The 23,619-nt window shown below is 45.0% G+C and overlaps 1 protein-coding gene across 1 annotated transcript; it reads left to right on the top strand.

The window, feature by feature from the left end:
• The first annotated feature begins 133 nt into the window (after nt 1-133).
• Nucleotides 134-23,014, top strand: SPAG5 (sperm associated antigen 5). The gene is made up of 24 exons (XM_032428621.1): nt 134-228; nt 485-610; nt 8,309-9,399; nt 9,503-9,680; nt 14,372-14,446; nt 14,656-14,748; nt 14,842-14,976; nt 15,176-15,295; nt 15,418-15,510; nt 15,613-15,726; nt 16,091-16,184; nt 16,406-16,553; nt 16,633-16,735; nt 16,923-17,056; nt 17,505-17,643; nt 20,459-20,570; nt 20,738-20,824; nt 21,088-21,208; nt 21,325-21,436; nt 21,826-21,906; nt 22,069-22,224; nt 22,312-22,386; nt 22,507-22,587; nt 22,818-23,014. Exons 1-24 carry the CDS (start codon nt 178-180, stop codon nt 22,887-22,889), a joined length of 3,591 nt encoding a protein of 1,196 aa, XP_032284512.1. The 5' UTR covers nt 134-177; the 3' UTR covers nt 22,890-23,014.
• The last annotated feature ends 605 nt before the right edge of the window (nt 23,015-23,619 follow it).

Here is a 23,619-nt window from a genome sequence, read left to right as displayed (position 1 = left end):
CCTCTAGTCCCCGCCCCCTTCCTTGGGCTCGATTGGGGAGCGGACCGCTAGGCCGACGTACCCAGGCTTCCGCAGCCAATCGAGAGGCGCGGCGCCCGTTCAAATAAAGACGGCGGGTGAACATGGCGTCTGCTCTTGGGTGTGGGCGGTGATTGATCCGCGCGTTCTGTGGTGAAAATGTGGCGGGTGAGAAAACTGAACGTTAGCCTATCGCCTTCGCCCCAACCGGTGAGCAAGAGAACCTCAGGGACGGAGAGAGCTGGGTCGGGGCTTCGAGGCGGGGACGGCGGCAACGCCGAGTGTCCTGGAAAGCTGGGTCCAGCCTGGGGAAGGGGGTGTGTGTGTGGAGTCTATGCTGGTCCTGCCGCTTCAGCGAGGCTGGGGTGGAAGTCTACTCTTCCTATTGCCCCAGGGGCTTCTTAGAGAGGGGGAAAAGGGCCGGGCTGGCCCAGCCCAGGCTTTCTCACACTCTCCGCTTTCTCAGGGAAAACCAACTATGAGAACTCCTCTCCGAGAACTTATCCTGCAGCCCGGTGCTCTCACCAACTCTGGGAAAGGGCCCCCGATATGCTACTCGCCGACCTCATCACTGTGCAAGCTGGGATTGCAGGTGAGATTCGCCTGGCCAGCTTCTCGACTGGGCTCTTTGCCGAGGTCGAGAGCTCAGAGGAACAGAGGGCCAAGGCTGGAACGTAATTAATAACGATAATGAAGTCTTCTGCCTTGGTGACATCCATTTACAGCTATTCAGGCCAACAGAGAGGTGCCCTAGGGTGGTTAAAGGAAATCCACTGAGAACCCAGACCTCTATTTAGCTGTTAGTTTTTATCACCTCCTCCCCCGTTAAACCTTTACCAAGCTACTGAGAAACCCTGTCACTTTGATTAGTAGTTTCCCCCTAACGTGGGCTCATGCGCAGAGATCAGTCGGTTGCCACTGTGAGGCAACACCCACGTCCATTCCAAGAGGTAGTCAGAACTCTTCTGGAATCAAGTTACTCCACTGGAAGGCAGAGTCTTAGGCCGACTTCTTTTAAACTAGCCCCTTGTAGAATTGCCCTCACTGAGTTGTACTTTTGTCAAAAGTTTTGAGAGAAGTAGCCATGTAGAAACTGTTTTTCAGTTGTCGTAAAAACTTGCCAAGGAAGGAGATTGACCTCTCTATAAAATTCCTCAAAGAAATTTCTTTTAGAACTTAACTGCCTGGGATAATTGTCTTCCTGAAGAAATTGCTATCCTTTTCTCTTTCTTTCTGATAAGGAGAACTGCAGAGTTTACGTATTTTCCCTCTTGCTCTGGCTTCTAGGGAGCTCAGGGTCAAATTTGATCATCAGATATATAGCTACTGTTACTCCTTGAAATAGAAAGATTTGCTTCCTTTTTCTTTTTTGACTATGATTTTGTATCTCATTAACCTTATCTATTGATCTATCTGTTCTTTTTCATGCAGCCTAAATTATTTGTAATATTTTTATTTTTAGTTATTTTTATTTTTTCTTTGGTAGGCTCCACACCCAAGGTGGGGCTCGAATTCAGGACCCCAAGTTCAAGAGTCACATGCTCCACCGACTAAGCCATTCAGCTGCCCCTTTGCAGTCTGAATTATTTTTGGAAGGAGATACAATATAAATAAAATAGGTTAGAGGAGGAAAGAAGAATATGTAAAAACGGAGACATCCTGAATAACGGACGTATGAAGGTAGTGGCCTTTCTTGAAAACACTCTTAACACCTACTGGCCAATAGAACTTTCTGGTGGAGCGCAGTCAGTTGAGCATCTGACTCTTGGTTTCAGCTCAGGTCATCATCTCAGGACTGTGGGATTGAGCCCCGTGTTGGCTCTGCATTCAGTGGGGAGTCAGCGTCCCCTCTCCCGCCCCTCCCCCTGCTCGCTCACTCTCATTCTCTCTCTCTCTCTCTAAAATAAATAAATAAATCTAAAAAAAAAAAAAAACCCGAAACTTTCTGGGATGATGGAAATATTTGATAATATGTGTTGTCCAGTATAGTGGCTATGAGTTAGGTGGCTGTTGAGCACTCGAAATGTGGTTAATGTGACTGAGGAACTAAATTTTTAGTTTTATTTATTGTAATTTACCATACTAGTACAGCCTAGGTTAAAAAAAAAAAAAAAAAAAAAGTACCTAGTGGGAACTGATCTTCATAGAGCTTATAGAATTTAACCACAGCCATTAATTTTTTTTTTTTTTATTAAAAGATTTTTTTTTTAATTTATTTGAGAGAGAGAGAATGAGAGAGGGCGAGCACATGAGAGGGGGGAGGGTCAGAGGGAGAAGCAGACTCCCTGCCGAGCAGGGAGCCCGATGCGGGACTCGATCCAGGGACTCCAGGATCATGATCTGAGCCGAAGGCAGTCGCTTAACCAACTGAGCCACCCAGGCGCCCCACAGCCATTAATTAATTAATTAATTTTTTGAAGATTTTATTTTTATTTTATTTTTCCCCAACAAAATAACTATTATTTTTGCTTTTAAAAATTTTGATTATTTATGATCATTGTTTGAAACATTTGAACAATATATAAGGAAGAAAGTATGTTTCTGCCATCTTAGGTAACTATCATATTTGAAAATCCTTTTTTGCATTTCTCTTACTTATTTTTTGAGAGAGAGAGAGCATGCACACACATGCATGAGCAGCAGAGGGAGAGGGTGAGAGAAAATCCCAAGCAGGCTCCACATCCAGCGCAGAGCCCCATGCAGAGCTAAATCTCACAACCCTGAGATCAGGACCTGAAGGGAAACCAAGAGTTGGACGCTTAACCAGCTGAGCCACCCAGGCACGCCCCTTCTTGCATTTCTTTATGTGTGTCTTTGTGTATGTGTTTACATACACACATGTCCATATATTATTGTAATATTTTTTTTATCAAGGCAATTTTTTTTCCTTTTTTCCTCTGCCCCCCCGCCCCATTTTTTTTTTTGTTGTTGTTGTTGTTTAGCTCTACTTTTCCTCTCCCTTTTGCCCCTCTTCTGGAATTAATCTTTTCCACACATGCCTTGCCTTTCCCAAGTAACCAATCCATTTTAACATGCTGATTTGTATCCTTTCATATTTTTCTCTGTGTTCTTTTAATAATATGCAAACATGAATTGTTATTTAATTGATATCACAACATTTAGTCAGTGCTCATTATTTGCAGTAGTTATGTTCTATAGTTTCTGTGAACACTTAATTATAAATACTGTACTGCTGCTTCTAGAGGAAATACAAGGTTATGTTACTGCAGCCTCTGATCAAACATTGTTTTTTTTTTTTTTTTTTTTTTTAAAGATTTTATTTATTTATTTGAGAGAGAGAGAATGAGAGAGAGCACATGAGAGGGGGGAGGGTCAGAGGGAGAAGCAGACTCCCTGATGAGCAGGGAGCCCGATGCGGGACTCGATCCAGGGACTCCAGGATCATGACCTGAGTTGAAGGCAGTCGCTTAACCAACTGAGCCACCCAGGCGCCCCAAACATTGTTTTTAACCAAATAATACCTAACCTTATTTTATGTGTTTTTCTGTTTAAAACTTTATTTAATATATATTGTTGTTTCATTAACATTGAACTCACAGCCAAGAGCACTCATGCCTAAATGAAGCTTATCTAACACATATAAGGCACATCAAAGCTTTCTGTTTTTTGGGTTTTTTTTTTTAAGATTTTATTTATTTATTAGAGAGAGAGAGAGCAAGCGAGCACAAGCAGGGGGAGCAGTAGGCAGAGGGAGAAGCAGACTCCCCACTGAGCAGGGAGCCCAACGCGGGACTCGATCCCAGGACCCTGGGATCATGACCTGAGCTGAAGGCAGAGGCTTAACCACCTGAGCCACCCAGGCATCCCACATCACAGCTTTTTTGCACTTAGGAACATTAGCCAGCACTTCAGCACTCAGCATAAAACAGTGAAATTGCCAACAAAAAGGCACAAGAAATGTGAAAACGTGACACTAAACAGATCACGAAAAAGGCATTTGTTTACAGTATGATAGCTAAAACAAGAAAGAAAGGGGTACCTGGCTGGCTCTGTCGGTAGAGCATGCCACTCTTTTTTTTTTTTTTTTTTTTTTAAGATTTTGTTTTTTTAATTTATTTGTCAACGAGAGAGAGAGAGAGAGAGAGCGAGCGTGAGAGCGCGCGAGTGCGCATGAGCCCAAGCAGGGGGTGCGGCAGGCAGAGGGAGAAGTGGGCTCCCTGCTGAGCAAGGAGCCCAGTGCGGGACTTGATCTCAGTTCTGTGGGATCATGACCTCAGCTGAAGGCAGACACTTAACTGACTGAACCACCCAGGCATCCCAGAGCATGCCACTCTTAATCTCAGGGTCCTGAGTTCAAGCCCCACGTCGGGCATGGAGTCTACTTAAAAAAAAAACAAAAAACAAAAAACAGCCCAAGAAGGCAAAATAATACTTTGTTCAACCTCAGCTTGAATATGTGTTTTAGGCGATTTTTTTTCACTGCTCTGTGCATACCTACAAATGATCACAAAAGGCTACAAGTGTTGATTTTGGGGTTACAAATAAATTTTAGTGCATAAGCAAATTTGCAAATAATCCACAAATAATGGGGATCAACTTTACATTTCTCTGTATGTTTCTTTTCTCATTTAACAATGTGGTGCAAATCCCTGTGTCCACTGGTGTAGAATAGTTCATGAGATACTATGATATGCGTGAATCATAATTTATTCATAAATGGGCATTGTTTTTCTATTATTTTTCTTCTACAAGCAATGCTAATATAAATATCTTTGAACGTATATTAGGTACTGAGATACATTTTCAGGAGTAGGATTGTTGAATTGAAGGAAAGATTTTTTTTTTTTTAAGATTTAATTTATTTATTTGAGAGAGAGCACGGGCACGGGTGGCGGGTAGGGGCAGAGGGAGAGGGAGAAGCAGGCTTCCTGCTGAGCAGGGAGCCCGATGCAGGGCTCGATCCCAGGACCCTGAGATCATGACCTGACCCGAAGGCAGGCACTTAACTGACTGAGCCACCCAGGCACCACAATACTTTTTTTTAAATTGACATACAGTTGACTTTATGTTAGTTTCAGGTGTACAACATAGTGATTCAACAGCTTAGGTACATTACAAAATGCTGGCTTAGATATTTTTAATTTTAATAAATTTTGGCAGATTGCTATCTAAAATAGCTATTACAGGAGTGCCTGACTGGCTCAGTCAGTAGAGCATGTGACTTGATCTCAGGGTCATGAGTTCAAGCCCCACATTGGGCATGGAGCCTACTTTAAAAAAAATAAAAAATAAAATAGCTATTACAATTCATATTTTCTCCAGCATTATATGAAGATATCTATTTCCTCACATCACCTCCTGTAGTATTGGTTAGAGATCTTTAAAAGTTCAGCCAGTCTGGGGCTCCTGGGTGGCTTAGTCGGTTGAGTGTCTGACTCTTGGTTTGGTTCAGGTTATGATCTCAGGGTCCTGGGATTGAGTCCTTCTCCCCCTCCCTCTCTCCCTCCCTCTCTCTCTCTTTCTTTTTCTCTCTGTCTCAAATACATACATACATCTTAGAAAAAAAACATTTTCAGCCAGTCTGGGTGCACCTGGGCGGCTCAGTTGGTTAAGCATCCGACTCTTGGTTTTGGCTCAGGTCGTGATCCCAGGGTCCTGAGATTGAGCCCTATGTCAGGCTGTGCCCTCAGAGGGGAGTCTGCTGGAGATTTTTTCTCTCTCCCTTCTTTGCCTCCCCTTTCTTGCACGCATATGTGTGCTTGCTCTCTCTCTCTCTCTCTCTAAAATCCTTAAAACAATTTTCCACATCCTGACCAACACTTGTTATTTTTTGTTTTGTTTTTGATAGTGGCCATTTTAATGGGTGTGAGGTGTTATCTCATTGTGGTTTTTATTTGCATTTTCCTAATGATTAGTGATGTTGCGCATCTTTTCATGTACTTGTTGGTCATTTGTATGTTTTACTTTGAGAAATGTCTATTTGAGTCTTTTGCCCATTTTTAAATTGGGTTATTTTGTTGTTGCTGTTGTTGTTTAGTTGTAGGAGTTCTTTATATATTCTGGATATTAACCCCTTACCAGTTTTAAGATTTTCAAATATTTTTTCCTTAAGTGATAAAAAGAATAAATAGAAACTTGTTAAACACAGCAAAAACTGTAAGGTGCACTTTTGCATTTCTCAAAGTCTTTGGTTTGTATATATAGTTTCTGGGCTATTTAGTGCAGACTGATTTATGTTTTTTATAACATATCTTCACTTATGTCTTTTATCACAGTAGTGCTCTAACCTTACTAATATTTCTTTTTTTTTAAGATTTTATTTGTTTATTTGAAAGAGAGAGAGAGGGAGAGAGAGCACAGAGGAAGAGGGAGAAGCAGACTCCACACTGAGCAGGGAGCCCAACATGGGGCTTGATCCCAGGACCCTGGGATCACGACCCGAGCTGAAGGCAGCCGCTCAACCAACTGAGCCACCCAGGCGCCCCATAACCTTGCTAATATTTCAGTCTTTGTTCTCTTTGTTTTTGCCTCATATCTCTTTGCTATCTGCTTTATTTTCTACTTTTCCTTTAAAGCATTTGGAAAGAAAAACTTTTTTTTTTTTTTTTAAGATTTTATTTATTTGAGAGAGACAGAGATAGCCAGAGCGAGCACAAGTGGGGATGAGAGAGAGAAGCAGATTCCCCGCTGAGCAGGGAGCCCAATGTGGAACTCGATCCCAGGACCCTGGGATCATGACCTGAGCCGAAGGCAGACACTCAACTGACTGAGCCACCCAGGCGCCCGGAAAGAAAAACTTTTAAAAATTGAAATAAAATATGTGAAAGTACATAAAATATACAGCTTAACACATTTGTATAAAGCATACCCATCAATGTAACCAACACTCAGTCAGCAAATTGCCAGAGTATCAGAAGCCCTTTTTAGCTCAACTTTATGTTTTAAAGTTTCATCCACTGCTGTAAATGAGAGATTTCATGTAAGTCTGATTTTTTTTTTTTTTTGTAAACAATTGGTCTTTCTGTCTCAAGCTTCTAAAATAGTTTTATCTTCCTTATATACTTCAGTAATTTTATTTTTCTTATCAATCTTGCTTGGAACTTGGTGAGCCATTTCAATATGCAAACTCTGGTCTTTCTTTACCTCAGAGAAGTTTCCTTCTAGTTTTGTTAATTAGTGCCTCCTATAAGTGTTCTCTTTTTTCATGGAACTTCTTTTCCTCACATGTTAGGCTTACTGGATTTATCTTCCAATTCTTTTAGTTTTTCCCTAAGATTTACATTTCTTTGTATTTTTGTCTTTGCTTTAAGATATTATTCCACTTGATTATCCAGGCCAATAATTCCAGCCTTTACTCTGATCATTGTCTTTCAATTCGTTTTACTGATTTTTTTTGGTTTAAAAGTATTATTAATTCCAGAAGGTCTTTGTGTTGTGTGTTGTATTTGAGTGTTGTACTTGAATCTTCTTACATTGTCTTGTTTCTTCCATCAGCTGTGTTTTGTTAGGGTCTACTTTTACTAACTATCTTAGGGTTTGTCCTTTCTCTGGCTACTAGATCTACTTAAGTACATTCATACTTTCCTTTTCTTGTTCATTGAGTCTCAGGACCAGCAACCCTGCAGGTGGTAGAAGGCACAGTGGTCTTTGTCCCTCTGAACCAGCATATGGGGGGGTTGTCAGTCCTTTACGAGGCACCAGGAAGAAGTCTCTGCTCTTCATTTTCCTCTGCTATAAAGGGTAGGGCTCTTCAAATCCCAAGGGTTAAATGGATTCAACCCATGTGTTCAGGACACCCTCAGCTCTTGAGGCCAAGGAGACTAGGTCACTAGTGTAGGTTGATGTTGCCCTTTTTCCTAGGGTCCATGGATCTCTGTGGGCCCCAGCAAGACATTACACTAACTCCGGTCCCCAATTTCTCTCTATCCCAGAAGAGAGAAAATCTTGGAGCAACTCCAGAGTTTGGCAGAGCTTACCTAGGGATCCTTCCTACCCATTCCTCTAAAAGTGGGTTGGAGTTAGGATTGGAGATGAGTGGGGTCACATTCAAGCTACCAGCTCCCCAGGATATGGATAGATTATCTCAGCCTTGTTTATATTGTAGGCTGGTTCACTTGCAAGGACCTAAGATGGTTTCCCAGCTTTAGTTAGGTTCAGTTTAGGTTTAGTTTAGGGTTTCTTTAGTGAGCAGCAAGGCTTAGCCAAGGTTTTACCTACGCAGAGGTAATGAAAACTTTTCCTTGAGTTCAGACAGTATCCTGTACCCATAAGTATATGCTGGGAACCTGAATTGACTGACTTGGTCAACTACTTTTGTTTTCTTTGGCAGGAAGGCAGCAACACCGCATCTTCACTGGATTTTGTCAATGCCAAGAGGACAGATTCCCCTTCAGAGCAGTTCAGCCATCCCTCAAAGTGGCTAGAAGCTTGTCAACATGAATCAGATGAGCAGCCCCTAGATCTGAATCCCCAAACCAACTCTACTCCCAAAATATCTGAGGAAGCAGTAGATCCACTGGACAACAATGTGGTTAAAACTATGGTCCTTGTACCCTCTCCAGTGGGGCAGCAGCAAGACGTTACACTTGAGGCTCATTTACATACCATGGCAGAGACAAACAGCATCTCTCTAAATGAGCCTTTGAGGCCAGGAGATCTGCTAAGAGAGGGGGTGGCGGCCTGCAAAGAAGACAGCTTTTCAGAAGTTGTTCCTGCTATGCCTGAGAAACCTACATTTCAGCACCCTCCGTCCCACATCTTGGAGTGTCTACCAAATCCCTGTTCTGAGCAGCAGCCGCACTGCTCCAGAGAAAGCCTCCAGAGCAGTAGGACTGATGCTGTGGCTGAGGACTTAATCCCTTCTGAAAGTAGTATCTTTTTGCCTTCCTCCATGCTCTGGCTCTCCCCTTCAGCTGCCTTAGCAGCAGATTTCCCGGTCAGTCATGTGGACCCAGGGGAGGAAATTGTAAAGTACAGATCTGTAGAGGAAAAAGAACTTAGCTTTCCCACACTCCCTGAGAAGGCTGAATTAGGAGATCAAGCACTTGTCTCAAATATGGAAGCTACTCCATCCATGTGCCTGACCCCAAATCTAGGAGAAATGGAATCCCAGGCAGCTCCAGGCCCAGCAGTAGAAGATGCTGGTAGGGTTCTCATCTCTGATACAGGGCCTTGGATGTCCCCACTGGCCTGGCTGGAAAAAGATGTAAATACTTCGATCATGCTGGAAAATCTCCGCCAGAGCTTATCCCTTCCCTCTGTGCTTCAGGATGCTGCGATTAGCACCACCCCTTTCCCTACTTGCTCGGTGGGGACTTGGTTTACTCCCCCAGCAGCACAGGAAAAGAGTACAAACACCTCCCAGACAGGCCCAATGGGTATCAAGGATGGTACTTCTGAGACAGAGCACTTCCTATGGGGGTAAGTGTCCCTGTATCTTTGTGTCTCCTGGGCTCCATTCACCTGGACCGGCTGCTCCCATCCCTTCCCCTTTCTTTCTTCTCCTCGTGTTCTCTTGCTGCAGCAACCATCCTCCGGATCTGACTGCCTTATCTCGACATGACCTAGAAGATAACCTGCTGAGCTCTCTTGTCATCCTGGAGGTTCTCTCCCGCCAGCTGCGGGACTGGAAGAGCCAGGTGACTGTCTCTCCCTCAGAAGTTCATGACAGTAGCACACAGACTGACACATCTCCCAGTGGGGTAAGAAGGTTCTTCCCAGTGGGCCCTCTTCTTTAAAATATGTATAAAAGCTGAGGATCTGGAAAATCCCTTAAAGCTGTGGGTACTCATTTTACCCCTGGGCTATATCACAATTTTCCAAGGGAATATAAGCAAGGAAAGTTTTAAAGGAATCAGTTTCTAGATCTTCATCTTCCACATGTACTCTGGACTAATTTTTTTCTTTCCTACTTCTCCATTCTCAATGGCCCTTGCCTACTTTACTAAAGAGCAGCGTATTCACTACCTATCCTGAATCTTACATCGTCAAGGAATAGCAATCAAAGGATAATAGAAAATCTTTGTGTACATGCTGAGAAAGCAAATGGCTGCAATGATAATGTGACACATCATTTTTGCATGCTTTCAACAAAATTGAAGGAAGACTTTAGTTATGTTTGTGGATCATTAAAAATTTTGACAGAAGTTCACTATTGAGATTTTTGGCATGTATTTCCAAAGGAGTGCCTAGAATTGGGTGACATGCCCTCTTCTCTTCCTCCATTCCTACTCATTCCCATTATTTATGTGAAGCAGATTCTCGGTGCTTACATCTATAAGAAAGGAAAATCGGCATAGAATTGTTGCTGATTCATGTCTTAATGTAGGAATTACAGTAATCCACAGACACATGAACTAATAAGGGGAGGGAAGCACTACCCTTTTTATTAATAGACGATTCCCAATAAAATTTTACTGGGTAAAATAGACTTCTGTTGTTGCAGAGATATTGATTAATGATAGACTTTAAATATATTATAGATTTAAAATATATTACATGAGGATAAAATTCTGAGAGTAAAAATATAGGTTCAAGGAAGAAAAGGGATGAAAAAAAATTTGACTTTTTTTAAAAAAAGGTTTAGGGCGCCTGGGTGGCTCAGTTGGTTAAGCGACTGCCTTCGGCTCAGGTCATGATCCTGGAGTCCCGGGATCGAGTCCCACATCGGGCTCCCTGCTCAGCAGGGAGTCTGCTTCTCCCTCTGACCCTCCTCCCTCTCATGCTCTCTGTCTCTCATTCTCTCTCTCGCAAATAAATAAAATCTTAAAAAAAAAAAAAAATTAAAAAAAGGTTTATTTATTTGAGAGGGAGAATGCACACACCTGCAAAGGGGCAGAGGGAGAGGGAGGAGAGAAGCAGACTCCCCACTGAGGGTGGAGCCTGACACAGGGCTTGATCTCATGACCCTGAAATCCTGACCTGAGCTGAAATCAAGAGTTGGACACTTAACCAACTGAGCCACCCAGGGGCCCCCAAATTTCTGACTTTTAAGAAGAGCTTCTTTGTGCATTTTTAAAAAAGATTTATTTATTTGAGAGAGAGAGTGCACGTGGGCAGGGGCAGAGGAAAAGGGAGAGAGAATCCTCAAGTGAACTCCCTACTGAGTGCAGAGTCCCATGTGGGGCTCGATCCCAGGACCCTGAGACCATGACCTGAGCCAAAGTCAAGAGTTGGACACTTAACTGAGCCACCCAGGGGCCCCTGCTTATGCATTTTTTAATGTCATCAAATAGGTATTAAATCAGTATGACGGGATGCCTGGGTGGCTCAGTCGTTAAGCGTCTGCCTTTGGCTCAGGTCATGATCCCAGGGTCCTGGGATCGAGCCCTGCATTGGGCTCCCTGCTCGGCGGGAAGCCTGCTTCTCCCTCTCCCACTCCCCCTCTTGTGTTCCTGCTCTCACTAGCTCTCTCTCTGTCAAATAAATAAATAAGATCTTTAAAAAATAAATAAATAAGTAAATATGGCATGTGTTATATTTATACCATTGGATATATTTAAGAGTGATTTAACAGTTTTATTCCAAACTATCAATATTTATTTATTTATTACGATTTTATTTATTTGAGAGAGAGAGCACGCTTAGCGGGGAGCCCGATGTGAGGCTCAATCCCACGACCCTGCGATCATGACCCTAGCCGAAGGCAGACGCTTAACCGACTAAGCCACCCAGGTGCCCCTCAAACTATCAATATTTATAACAGTTGAAATTACAGCCTTTGTAACATTTTAAACTTAAGAGTACTCAGTCTTTCAAAGTTATTCTGCGAGATATGAGAAGAAAACAGTTTAAAGACCACTGTTCTGGAGGACTCTGGTTGTGACAGCACAGGCTGAGGAAGAAAGGGAATGGTGTCCAGGGAAGGAATTGAGAGCTTCAGTCTTGTGGCCTTTGAGGTATTGGGTGGGCTGCTAAGAAGAGATGGTCTCCAAAGGCCCAAAGACCTGGGGTTGAAAATATCCTCAACATAATGACTTTACCTTCTGCCAAAATCTTGACCTCATTCCCCATCCCTGAGTCGGCCTCGTACCCTCCTTCCCTGAAGCTTGCCAAATCCCTTTGGAGGCCACTGAGCCAGAGCCAAAGAGGGGCAGTGACAGCACCTGCTGCCATTCCCCATCACAGTGCCCTGTCCTTACCACTTGGCTGCCTCCTTCACACTAATCTCATCACTTGCCTGACCGCCCAGCTCTGAGCAGCATGCGTGCCCTGTCTGGGGCTCATGGAGCCCTGCGTGCCTTACCACACGGTGCAGTGGGGAATAATGGCCACTCTGCGGGGGAGGGGAGCAGTGAACTCCACAAGCTCTGTCCCCTTAAATCCAGACTGCTGTGACGTCGTGACTCAGCACTGCTGCTCCCGCAGGTGTTGCCTCAGATGACGGCTCCCTGCTTTTCTCTCAGAACTTGAGTCTCTGTATGGCTGCTGCCTCGAGATCATACTTCTCCACTCTACATAACATACTAATTTTTATCTGCATGAAGATAATGCATAGCCAAAGAATGAGAAAATAAAAATGACTAAGAAATATTTGAGAAGGTTACTGGGAGTCAAGAGAATTGCAAATCAGAACAATGAGATGCTATTTTCGTCTCATGAAATGGCAAAAAATAAAATAGATGATGCTGGTAAGTATTGTCCCATTGTCAGTAGGGTGTATAAATTGGTTCAACCTTTTTTGAAAGTAGTTTAAGGAAGACCCTTAAAGCAATTCAAACTTTTTGACCCAGTAGTTCTACTTCTAGGGATGTATCCTAAGGGTAAAAAATGCTGCATAAAGACAGTAGCCTTTTTAAAAATGATGAAAGAATGTAATGAAAAATAATGGTACACCATAAGATGGGATATTCTGCAACCTAATTTTAAAGTATGCTTATGAAGAGTTATTAATAACATGGAAAGGAAGTATAACATAAGTCATGGTTTTTATTTTTATTTTTATTTTATTTTTTTAAGATTTATATTTATTTATTTGACAGAGAGAGACACAGCGAAAGAGGGAACACAAGAAGGGGGAGAGGGAGAGGGAGAAGCAGACTCCCCGCTGAGCAGGGAGCCCGATGTGGGGCTCGATCCCAGGACCCTGGGATCATGACCTGAGCCGAAGGCAGACGCTTAACGACTGAGCCACCCAGGCGCCCCAAGTCATGGTTTTTAAAGAAAGGAAATCAGAGTTCAGATAATTTTTGAGAGGCTTTGAGGTGAGGTAAAGTATCAGCAGAAGTTAAAAATGAGTGGTACTCTAAGAGGTCCCCCTAAAGCAGATGTTCCAGTCTCAAACTATTTCAGTGAAGAGAGTGAATATAAATTCAGGGTTAAATAACATTAGTATAATAAAATTAAGTAATAAAAGCAGGACCCCACATTTATTTATGTTATAATCTCAGTTGTGATTTTCTTAAGCATTACTGTCTTTCATCATACCTAAAACACTGTCAATATTAAGATGCATCCTAATTTCAGTGGCATTATCATATAAAAAGATAATCATCTTAGAATTTATTGAATATGGTAGTTTTTTTTTTTAATATTTTATTTATTTATTTGACACATAGAGAGCACAAGCAAGGGGAGCAGCAGGCAGAGGGAGAGGGAGAAGCAGGCTCCCCACTGAGCAGGGAGAGCCCGATGCAAGACTTGATCCCAGAACCCCGGGATCGTGACCTGAGCTGAAGGCAGACGCTTAACCAACTGAGCCACCCAGATGCCCTGAATATGGTAGTTTCTTTCTAAATCAGTAGTCTGCAACTTTTTTTTTCTCCCTGACACCTGAGGGAAGTAATATACTCCTCAGTTACAGCAAATTCCTATAGCAAGAAAATCTCTGGTATGGGGTTATATCAAAATCTTTTGGGGTAGTTGCTATACTGTTGGTTAAGAATCATTGCTCCAGGGGCCCCTGGATGGCTCAGTCGGTTAAGCGTACAACTCTTGATTTCGGATCAAGTCATGATGTCAGGGTCCTGGGATAGAGTCCTATGTCTGGCTCTGCGCTCAGTGGGGAGTCTGCTTGACCCTCTCCCTCCCCCTCTGCCCCTCTCCCCACTCATGCTTGCTCGCTCTCTCTCTCTCTCAAATAAATAAATAAAATCTTGGGGAAAAAAAAAAAGAATCATTGCTCCAGGTGGTGAAATTATTAATGGCTTCTTTTTCCATTTTACTCACTCTATATTTATAAGAAACACATGTCATCCTTATAGTTAGAAAAAAAGTTATTTTGAAAAGGAATTTTTTATGTACCTCTGGATTTTTTTCTGACTTGGCTTATCGAGCTGTGAGCCTTGCTCCTGCTTTTAGTCGGAGAGGTTCCTGGGTCTCGGTGGGTGGGAGGGGGAATGTGGTGCTGGTGGTGCATGTTGTATGCAAAGGGCACAACTGTTTCTCTGACTAGATAAGCAAGAAACCTCAGCATCTTCAGGAGAGCCAAGAGGTTGCACAGGCTCTGCAGCAGGCCAGGAATGTCATGGTAAGTATTGACTGACCTTATACCATCTCTGGGTCTCCTGTGAAGATCAAGAATGGAGAATCCTGGGTGGTTAGCAGATGGTGATATCTTCTCCCTGTTGGGAGCTTGGAAATGGGATCAGTGGTTTCCCCTCCCACTGTCCTTGCTTACTTCCTGCTTAGTGACTTTATTTGATCTCTGATCTAACCTAACCACCTTTCCCTCTACAGCAGTCATGGGTGCTGGTTTCTAAAGAGCTGATATCCTTGCTTCATCTATCTCTGTTGCACTTAGAGGAAGATAAAACTACCGTGAGTCAGGAGGTAAGCAGCATGAAGGTGAAGGCAGGGGCCTTTGGTGAGACTGAAAGGTCCCAAAAAAGGAACCAGATGCAGGGTCTGATTCTTATCTCGTAGTCTCGGCGTGCAGAAACCCTGGTCTCCTGCTGTTGTGACGTGTTGAAGAAATTGAAGGCAAGGCTCCAGAGCCTCAAAGCAGAAAGGGAGGAGGCAAAGCACAAAGAGGAAATGGCCCTCAGGGGCAAGGATGCGGTAAGGTGCCAGGCCTTTGTTCCCGGATGTGGGAGGTCTCTTCCTCAGGGTTCCTGCAGGAACACAAATTTGCTTGAGACACAGATGGGTGGCCTAAGAACTGCCTGCTCTGGGGAATAATGAACTAAACTACTGGTGTGGTAGAGAGTTAGGGCTTTTTGTGCTCTTCCGCCGCTCTGCCCACCTCTTCCCTCAATAGGCCGAGGCTGTGCTAGAGGCTTTCTGTGCACACGCCAGCCAGCGCATCAGCCAGCTAGAACAGGACCTGGCATCCATGGGGGACTTCAGAGGCCTTTTGAAGGAGACCCAGACCCAACTGGTAATTTGAAGGCATTTTCTTTCCTGGGATTCATGCTGAACAGTGGGAGGATGGCCATATACCCCCACTTTGTTGTATCCAGAGGGAAGGGGCCCTCTCTACAGGCAATCCTTCTTGTGTAGGTAGGGCTTCATGCTGAGCAAGAAGAGGTGGCTCAGCAGACAGTGAGTCTGACTTCAAACTTACAACAGGACTGGATATCCATGCAATTGGATGTGAGTATTTGGGGCCGTTATATCACTCCTTGACTCACAGCCAGCCCTATTAGGAGCCTTGCCTCAAAGGTGCTCTTCTGACCTGCTTGCTTCCCCTGGTAGTATGTAACATGGACATCCTTGCTGAGCCGGTCTCAACAACTCACAGAGAAACTCAAAGCCAAGAGCCGGCAGACCCTGCGGGAGCGTGATGCTGCAATTGAGGAAAAGCAGCAGGTATAAACCAGGAGTGGGGACTTCTTAGGCCTGCTTTCCTCCTCCTTCTCTGCAGAAGGCCTTTCTGATGAGTGGTATCATTAGCCTCTTACCCTGGACCTGTCCTTTTTCTACTCTGTGGGTTTGGAGACCAGCCAGGGCCCTTCACTGTAGATGGCCTTGGGCCCAGTTGTTTCCTTTGCTCTTCAGCACCTTCAGCTACTTTTCTCCTCTTTCTACTTTTTACTGGGGACCTTATTTCTGCAGTGTTGCTGCCCAGGAGCAAGGTGCTTTGCTGTTCTGTCCAGAAAGAGAAGCTGGGTTGGGTCCTAGGATTCCTGATTCAGAAGGAACCACAGGAGAAAAATCTATCTTTTCTTCCTAGGTTTCCAGGGAGCTGGAACAAGCTACTACCCATTTAGAGGACTGCAAAAGCCGAATAGAACAACTGGAGTTGGAAAACAGTCGCCTAGCAGCAGGTAGGGGTGTGTGGGTGTGTGTGTGCGTGCGTGTGTGTGTGTGTGTGTGCATGTGTGTGTGTACATGTACGTCCGTACACGCACAAGCACTTGTGCCCCGCTGAAGCTTGGGGTGTGGCGGTAGAGCAAGGACGTGCTCTAGAGCATTTGTTTCAGAACAGAAGAACGGGGAGGTTTTGGCCTGATGTCTACATGGTGTCATTAGGATACTTTTGGTTCAGATCTCCGCGCTCAGCTGCAGAGTCTGGCCGGCATGGAGAGTCAGCTAAAAGAGCTACAGAGTCAGCATGCCCATTGTACCCAGGACCTGGCCATGAAGGATGCGTTGCTCTACCAGCTTACCCAGAGCAATGAGGAGCAGGCTACTCAGTGAGTTACCTTTGGGTTACTGTGGCAGCCGGCGCCCCGGATGTAGGACTGCTGGGATCTAATATGAGGTCTCTGGCAGATGGCAAAAGGAAGAGGTGGCACTAAAACACATGCAGGCAGAGCTGCAGCAACAACAGGCTGTCCTGGCCAAGGAGGTGCAAGACCTGAAGGAGACCCTGGAGGTGAGGAACGTGGCAGGGCGCAGGGGAGCCGGTAGCAGCGCGACTCTTACCCGATGCTGTGGAAGTGAGGTTTAGACTGGGGGCCAGGAAAAGCCTCTCTTCCCAGGGCTCTAAAATTTCCCACTTAGCCTCATTTCCCTATCTCCCTCTCCCCTCCTTGCCTTCCTTCCTTTTCCTGTGTCCCTAGTTTGCAGACCAAGAGAATCAGGTTGCTCACCTAGAGCTGGGCCAGGTGGAGTGTCAGTTGAAAACCACGCTGGAAGCACTCCGGGAGCGCAGTCTGCAGTGTGAGGACCTCAAGGACACTGTGGAGAACCTCAAGTAAGATTTCTACCTTTCTGTGCTTCACCTACTAAGTGTTTATGTTTCCCAGGAGCACTTCCAGAAGCTGAAGTCTCCAAGAGGGAAATTGTAACAGGGTCCAAGAACCTCTTGTTTTCCTCTTTTTTTTTTTTTTTAAGATGTTATTTATTCATTTGAAAGAGAAAGTGAGAGAGAGAGAGAGAACGAGAGCACGAGACGGGGGAGAACTAGAAGGAGAGGGACAAGCAGACTCTGCACTGAGTGCAGAGCCCAATGCAGGGCTTGATCCCAGGACCCTGAGATCATGACCTGAACCGAAATCAAGAGTCAGATGCCCAACTGACTGAGTCACCCAGGCACCCCTTGTTTCCCTCTTTGAATGTAGCTCTGTGTGGGGATTTGGGAGAGGAGTTCAGAGAGGGTTGCCTGGTCTTTGGCTGTTTTCTCTGTTCCTTCCTTATTTCAGGGCTAACCTGGCTAGCACCATAGCAGAGAACCAGGAACAACACCTGGAGAAGACATGCCAGTATTCCCAAGAGCTAGGGGTGCTGACTGAGCAACTGCAGAGACTCACCCTCTTCCTACAAGCAAAACTAAAGGAGAAGGTAGGATCTGGGGATTCCTTCTCTTCCTTTCCAATCATATCTTCAAACAAAGACAGTTTTATTCCTTCCTTCCCCATCTGTAGATCTTTTATTTCCTTTTCTTGGCCTACTGCATTAGCTAGAACTTCTACCACTATGTGGAAAAGGAGGGTTAAAAGGGGACATCCTTGCCTCGTACCTGATCTTAGAGGGAAAGCTTGGACTTTCTCACCATTAAGTATGATGTTAGCTGCAGGCTTTTGTAGGTTGAGGAAGTGTCCTCTATTCCTAGTTTATGAGAGTTTCTCCAGTTGTATCTTTATTGTATAGAATGATCTTCCTAAAACGCTACTCTTCTTGCATCTCTGACCTTCACTGACTTTCAGTCACCTACAGGACTTCATCCTGTCATTCAAACTTTTCTTCATCTGTCTCCTGCCTCTCTATTATGAGCCCTTTACTCCAACTAGATTGCCGGTATACTACACACATGCCCCATCTCTAATCATACCCAGGCTTGGGCTGTTACCACGCCCATTTTCCTCTGTCTTCAAACTGGAAATACCTTTTCCTTTCCTTATCCTCCCTATTTCACCTTCTTTGAAATGTTCCAGAATCACATGGACTCAGTGATCTCCTGCTATAGTCCTCGTGAACTTACTCTCCTTTTGCACTTGCATTAGTTTTCCTCGGATGTCTATTCTCTTCAACTAGATTATGTTTAAAGAAAGCAGATGGGATGCCTGGGTGGCTCCGTAGGTTAAGCATCCAACTTATTTCAGCTCAGGTCATGATCTCAGGGTCATAAGATCAAAGCCCCACGTTGGGCTCCACATTCAGTGGGGAGTCTACTGGAGATTTTCTCTCTCTCCCTCTCACTCTGTCTCTTCCCCCGCACTTGCTCATGCTCTTTCTCTCTCTCTCTCAAATAAATGAATAAATATTAAAAAAAAAAAAAATTAAGCAGAAATTTAGCCTTGCTTCTTTGACTTTCCCACAGTGCACACTACACAATAAATTGTTGGTATCTTTCAGAATAGTTAATTAGCTTATTCAACATTGAGAGGTATAACCAGGGTCCTAAAATTTGGAAGTGCTTATGATCTGACCCTAGTGTGTGCTGAGCACAGGAAATGTGAAAGAATCCACAGTCTTGCAGGGAAGACAGGTATAAACTTGACATCTTGACTTGTGATCATGATAGAGGTCTGTGTGGAGAAAGCATCAGTTATACCTCTGAGAGTTAGCATGTCTTCTCAAAGCAAGTGATCCTTGGACAGAGTCTTGAGGTTTGGAAGTTTGTAGGGCAGGGTGGGGGAGGCGGGGTTATATAGGAAGGTGTACTAGGCAAAGGGAATGGTCTTTGAAAGTCAGAGAGGCACTGTGTGTACTTTTTTGTAGTGTCTACCTTGTAACATGACCTGGGTTAGATGCTGGGGCTACAGGTAAACAAGGCAAGGCCCTGCTCATATGGAATTTGGCCAGTTTGGAGTCTGGGAAGTAGCTCTTCAGTATAGGAGCTATATGGGGCAAGAATGACAAGGAGACAAGACTAGAGAAGTAGACAGGAGGCCTGAAGGCTTGAACTAATGGCAATTATAGAAGGGGTAGACAGGAAAGTATGGACTGGATGAATTCAATACATATTTAGAAAATAGAAGTAATAGAACCTGGGTGAACAGTTTGGTGTAGGAGTAAGGTGGAAGAGTGAATGATGATCTCTAGATTGCTGGAAAGATGATGATACTTTCTAGAACTGGGGGTGGCACACTTTTCCTATAAAGTACAATATAATATTTTCAGCTTTTTGAGCCATGTTGTCACTGTCTTAACTACTCAACTCTGCCTTTGTAGCTCAAGAGCAGCCATAGTATGTAAATAAATGTGTATGGCTGTATTTCAATAAAACTTTATTTACCAAAACAGGTGGCAGGCCAGATTTGAACCGCAGGCTGTCATTTGCTGCCCTCCCAACCCCCCGGTCCTAGGGTCGTAAATACAGGAGGAGGAACAGATTTTTGGTGTGATAGGACAGGGAAAATGGTGAGGTCAGCTTATACATATTACATTTCAGGTGAACTATGGAGCATTCTGGTAGATTTTTCACAGGCAGTTGAGCCTTTGGGTCTGGAGATTGGGAAAATAATATACTTGAGAGAGAAAGATTGAAAGGTCATCCACGTAGTAGTGGATGATTTTGTGGAGTTTCCAAGGCAAGGCCACCTGGGGAATGGATTAGAGTATAAAGAAGGCCAAGGATGAACCAGAAGGAGTCCAACAGTTTAAGGAAGGACCTGTGGATAGAGAGAATAAATAGAAAGGTATGAAGCCTGCGTATGGAGGAAAGAGTCATGTTCCAGAAGCTGAGAAAAGGAAGTTTCTAAAAGAAGAACATGGTCATTGATTATCAAATAGGTAAAACAAGAGCTGAAACATGTCTGTTGAATTTGAAAGTAAGGATGCTATTGGTGAACCAAGCAAGAGTTTTGGTGAAATGGAGAGGCAGAAGACTTGAGTGTAGGGGGCTAGGTAGTCAATAGATGGTGACAATTTTAGGCGGGAAATGTAGGCTTCTTTATCTTTTTCTTAATCCGGAGGGGAAAGAGAAAAGACAGCTTAAAAATGGGATTTAAGTTAAGAAGGTTTCTGTGTTTAATTGTTGTTATTTTAGTGAGAGAATTAAGTTCAGGGAAAGGAGCTAATTGAGAAGGTGCTGATAGAGAAAAAAGGGAGTAGATAGAACAGCTTTCCAGAGGAGGTGGCTGGTGGGTACCTGGAAGTTCAGGAAATCACTAACCCTGAAGAGCAACTGATCATGTTTCTCCTTTACCCTTAGGCTGAACCAGAGACCCCCCTTGTAAGCACAGCCTGTGCTCCTGCCCAGGAATACCCTCCGCCTACTGACAGCGCCTTCTTGGGAAGCGTCTTGACAGCAATGGCAGATGAAGGTTAAAGGCCCTGGGATTTAAGGGTGGGAGAGTTGTGGCCCTGCCCCTCCTATCTTCATCTGTCGAAGATGCCCACCAGCAGACTTCTCTCTCCCTGGCTTCTGTTATGGCAGACCCTTGACTGGGTCACCAGAGGGGCCCTCTACCTTGGTTGGTTTTTGTTTTAGAGCCAGAAGCAGCTCCTGTGCCCTTGCTTGGAAGTGACAAGAGTGCTTTCACCCGAGTAGCATCAATGGTTTCCCTTCAGCCTACAGGTTAGGATGGGCTCCAGGGATCCTGCCTCATTTCTAGATCTGGTACTAATGATAAAGAGTAAAGCAGTGAGAAGTAATTTGCTCTAAAAACCTCAATTTTATGTGGGCTCATTTTATTTCTGCCTTTTGGGATCTACAGTGTTCCGGAAATTCAAATTCTATGGGTGGGGAACATGGATAAGAGTTGTGGTGATGATGGCTACACACACTTCTTCCTTCCAGAGCCAAAGGGCTCTGCCTTTAGCTAGGACTTGCTCTTTCAGAGATCCCAGGCATGGAGAAGAGCCTGGCAGAAATGGGTACAATGACTGTGGAGCTTCAAAGCCTGTGTTCTCTGCTGCAAGAGTCTAAAGAAGAAGCCATCAGGACTCTGCAGCGAAAGATGTGAGTGGAGGGCAGTCTTGATTAGAGAGGGCAGGTCAGGTGAGACACTCCTTATGTCAAGGGCCCAGCCAGCGCCTGAGAGGACAGAAATAATGCTGAATTATTCCCTCCCCTAGTTGTGATCTGCAGGCTAGGCTACAGGCCCAGGAAGAACAGCATCAGGAAGCCCAGAAGGCAAAGGAGGCAGACATAGAGAAGCTGAACCAGGCCTTGTGCTTGCGCTACAAGGTGAAGGAGGGGCCTAGAAGTGGGGCGATGAAGAACTGGGGCAGCTCTACTGGCCCACTGGGAGCCATGGTCTCTCCAGGAATCTGGGTGGTGGGGATTTTCCAATCATTGCCCTAGTTTTGCCCTTCCTGGGGTCAGACATTTCACATGTTTGGGAATTAGCTATGGGCTGATCCATCTCCCAGGCTGACCTAGAAGTCAGGAACTCTGGCAGAACTCTCTCAACACTGAAATGTGCCTTGCCTGACATAGCCCTAGAGGAAGAATTGGAGTGTTATCAATTGGTATTATTGGAGCTGAACATGGGTCAGACACTAAATCCTATCTCCTGGCAAGGGCTGCTAAGAAGCCAGCTCTCTCAGTGCTTCTTACCTCCCTTTCCCTCACAGAATGAAAAGGAGCTCCAGGAAGTGATACAACAGCAGAACGAGAAGATCCTAGAGCAGATAGACAGGAGTGGCGAGCTCATAGTACGTTCAGTATGATGCCTGGCCCTCTGCTTTCTGTGTCTCTGATGGCTAGAATCTCAGATTCGGTGGGAATTGGATCCCTGGTCTACCCTTGTTCACCACATGGGATAAGAAGGGTAGAGAGGCCCTTTGAGAGCTACTGGATACCATTCTCATCCCCAGAGCCTCAGAGAGGAGGTGACCCAGCTCACCCGCTCACTTCGGCGTGCGGAGACAGAGACTAAGGTGCTCCAAGAGACCCTGGCAGGTCAGCTGAACCCTGACTGTCAGCCTGTGGCCACTAACTGGATCCAGGAGAAAGTGTGGCTCTCCCAAGAGGTGAGCGGTGACTCAGAGTTAGCAGAGGAGCTGGGCAGCTGGCGGGAACCCTAGGTTGTACCTCTACTGATCTGGACATATCTACAGGTGGACAAGTTGAGGGTGATGTTCCTGGAGATGAAAAATGAGAAGGCAAAACTCATGGTCAAGTTCCAGAGCCATGTAAGAATTCCCATGCCATTTCCCACTACTACTAGCAAGTGCTCTGCCGTATTTTCCTTGCCCCACAAGCTATGCTGTTCTTCTGAGTGTAGGACTTAATGCAACCTGTTTGTTTTCTAGAGAAACATACTAGAGGAGAATCTTCGACGCTCTGACAAGGAGTTAAAGAAACTAGATGATATTGTTCAGCATATTTATGAGGTAAAGGAGGGAGGGAGTTGATGCCGCTAAGGCACCTGGCATAGGGCTTGGCCCCGGGAAGTACTCATGAGCATCGCTCTAGTTCCCAGCCTGTGCTGAGCACTGGGCCTGACTCACTGTTGCAGGCTTCTCTGTGGCTTCTGCTTTCTCCCCTCTGACTCAGTTGGTGCTTCCTGGGGCTGGGAGCCTTGGACTTGTGACCCTGAGCTGCCTTTTATGCCTCTTCCCAGACTCTGCAGTCCATCCCAGAGGTTGTGAGGGGTTGCAAGGAGCTACAGGGATTGCTGGAATTTCTGAGCTAAGAAACTGAAAGCTGGAATGTGTTTTTCACCCCTTTTTACCTGCAATACTCCCTTACCCCAACACCAGGACCAATGGACAAAGAACTAGCTATGTTTAATGCTATTTAAATAAAATATATTTAATGTATTTCTTCAAATTCACTGAATCTTATTTTTTGGGGGTGGGGGGTGAATGAGGTTCGAGAAGCTTGTTGGCGCTCCTGCTTGGGCACCCTCCATACAACCCTCCCACTGCATCCAGAGCCAAAGCTGGCTCCTCCTCCTCCCTTCTCTTGCTTTCTCAGATACTCTGGGCACTGGACTGCTTGTTCCCTGGCTCTTAGCCTGCGGGCAGGACAGACAAGGATTCATTCTCTTACCTTCTCCATCCCCCTCTAGACTAGGCCCTGGTAAATAAGGGGGTGAGGACAGAGAAACTCAGTTCCTACTCCCTGCCTTGGACTATCACACTTTGTTGGTGCCTCTGTCTCTTTACCCCACCGGTTGTGACTATTTAGGTGACCCTCCTTCACCAGACCAGGCTCAGTCCCCAACATCCAGCCCAGTGCCCAGCACACGGTAAAGGCGATTGTGGCAGAAATGAGGGCAAGGCCATTTCCTGCCTCCCGGGGGGCCCTGCTGTTAGAAAGGTGGGAGGGGGACAACAACCTCCGAGAACCTGACTGGGTAGTCACTCCACCGCGTCGCCCTGCCTCGGTGGGCGTGGTTCTGCTGAGTCACCAGTCCGGGG

This window comes from Phoca vitulina, unplaced genomic scaffold (genome assembly GCF_004348235.1).
Source record: "Phoca vitulina isolate PV1807 unplaced genomic scaffold, GSC_HSeal_1.0 scaffold40, whole genome shotgun sequence".
NCBI classification, from domain to species: domain Eukaryota; kingdom Metazoa; phylum Chordata; class Mammalia; order Carnivora; family Phocidae; genus Phoca; species Phoca vitulina.
Note: the sequence above shows the minus strand (reverse complement) of the source record. Positions and strands in the feature narration are given on the sequence as shown.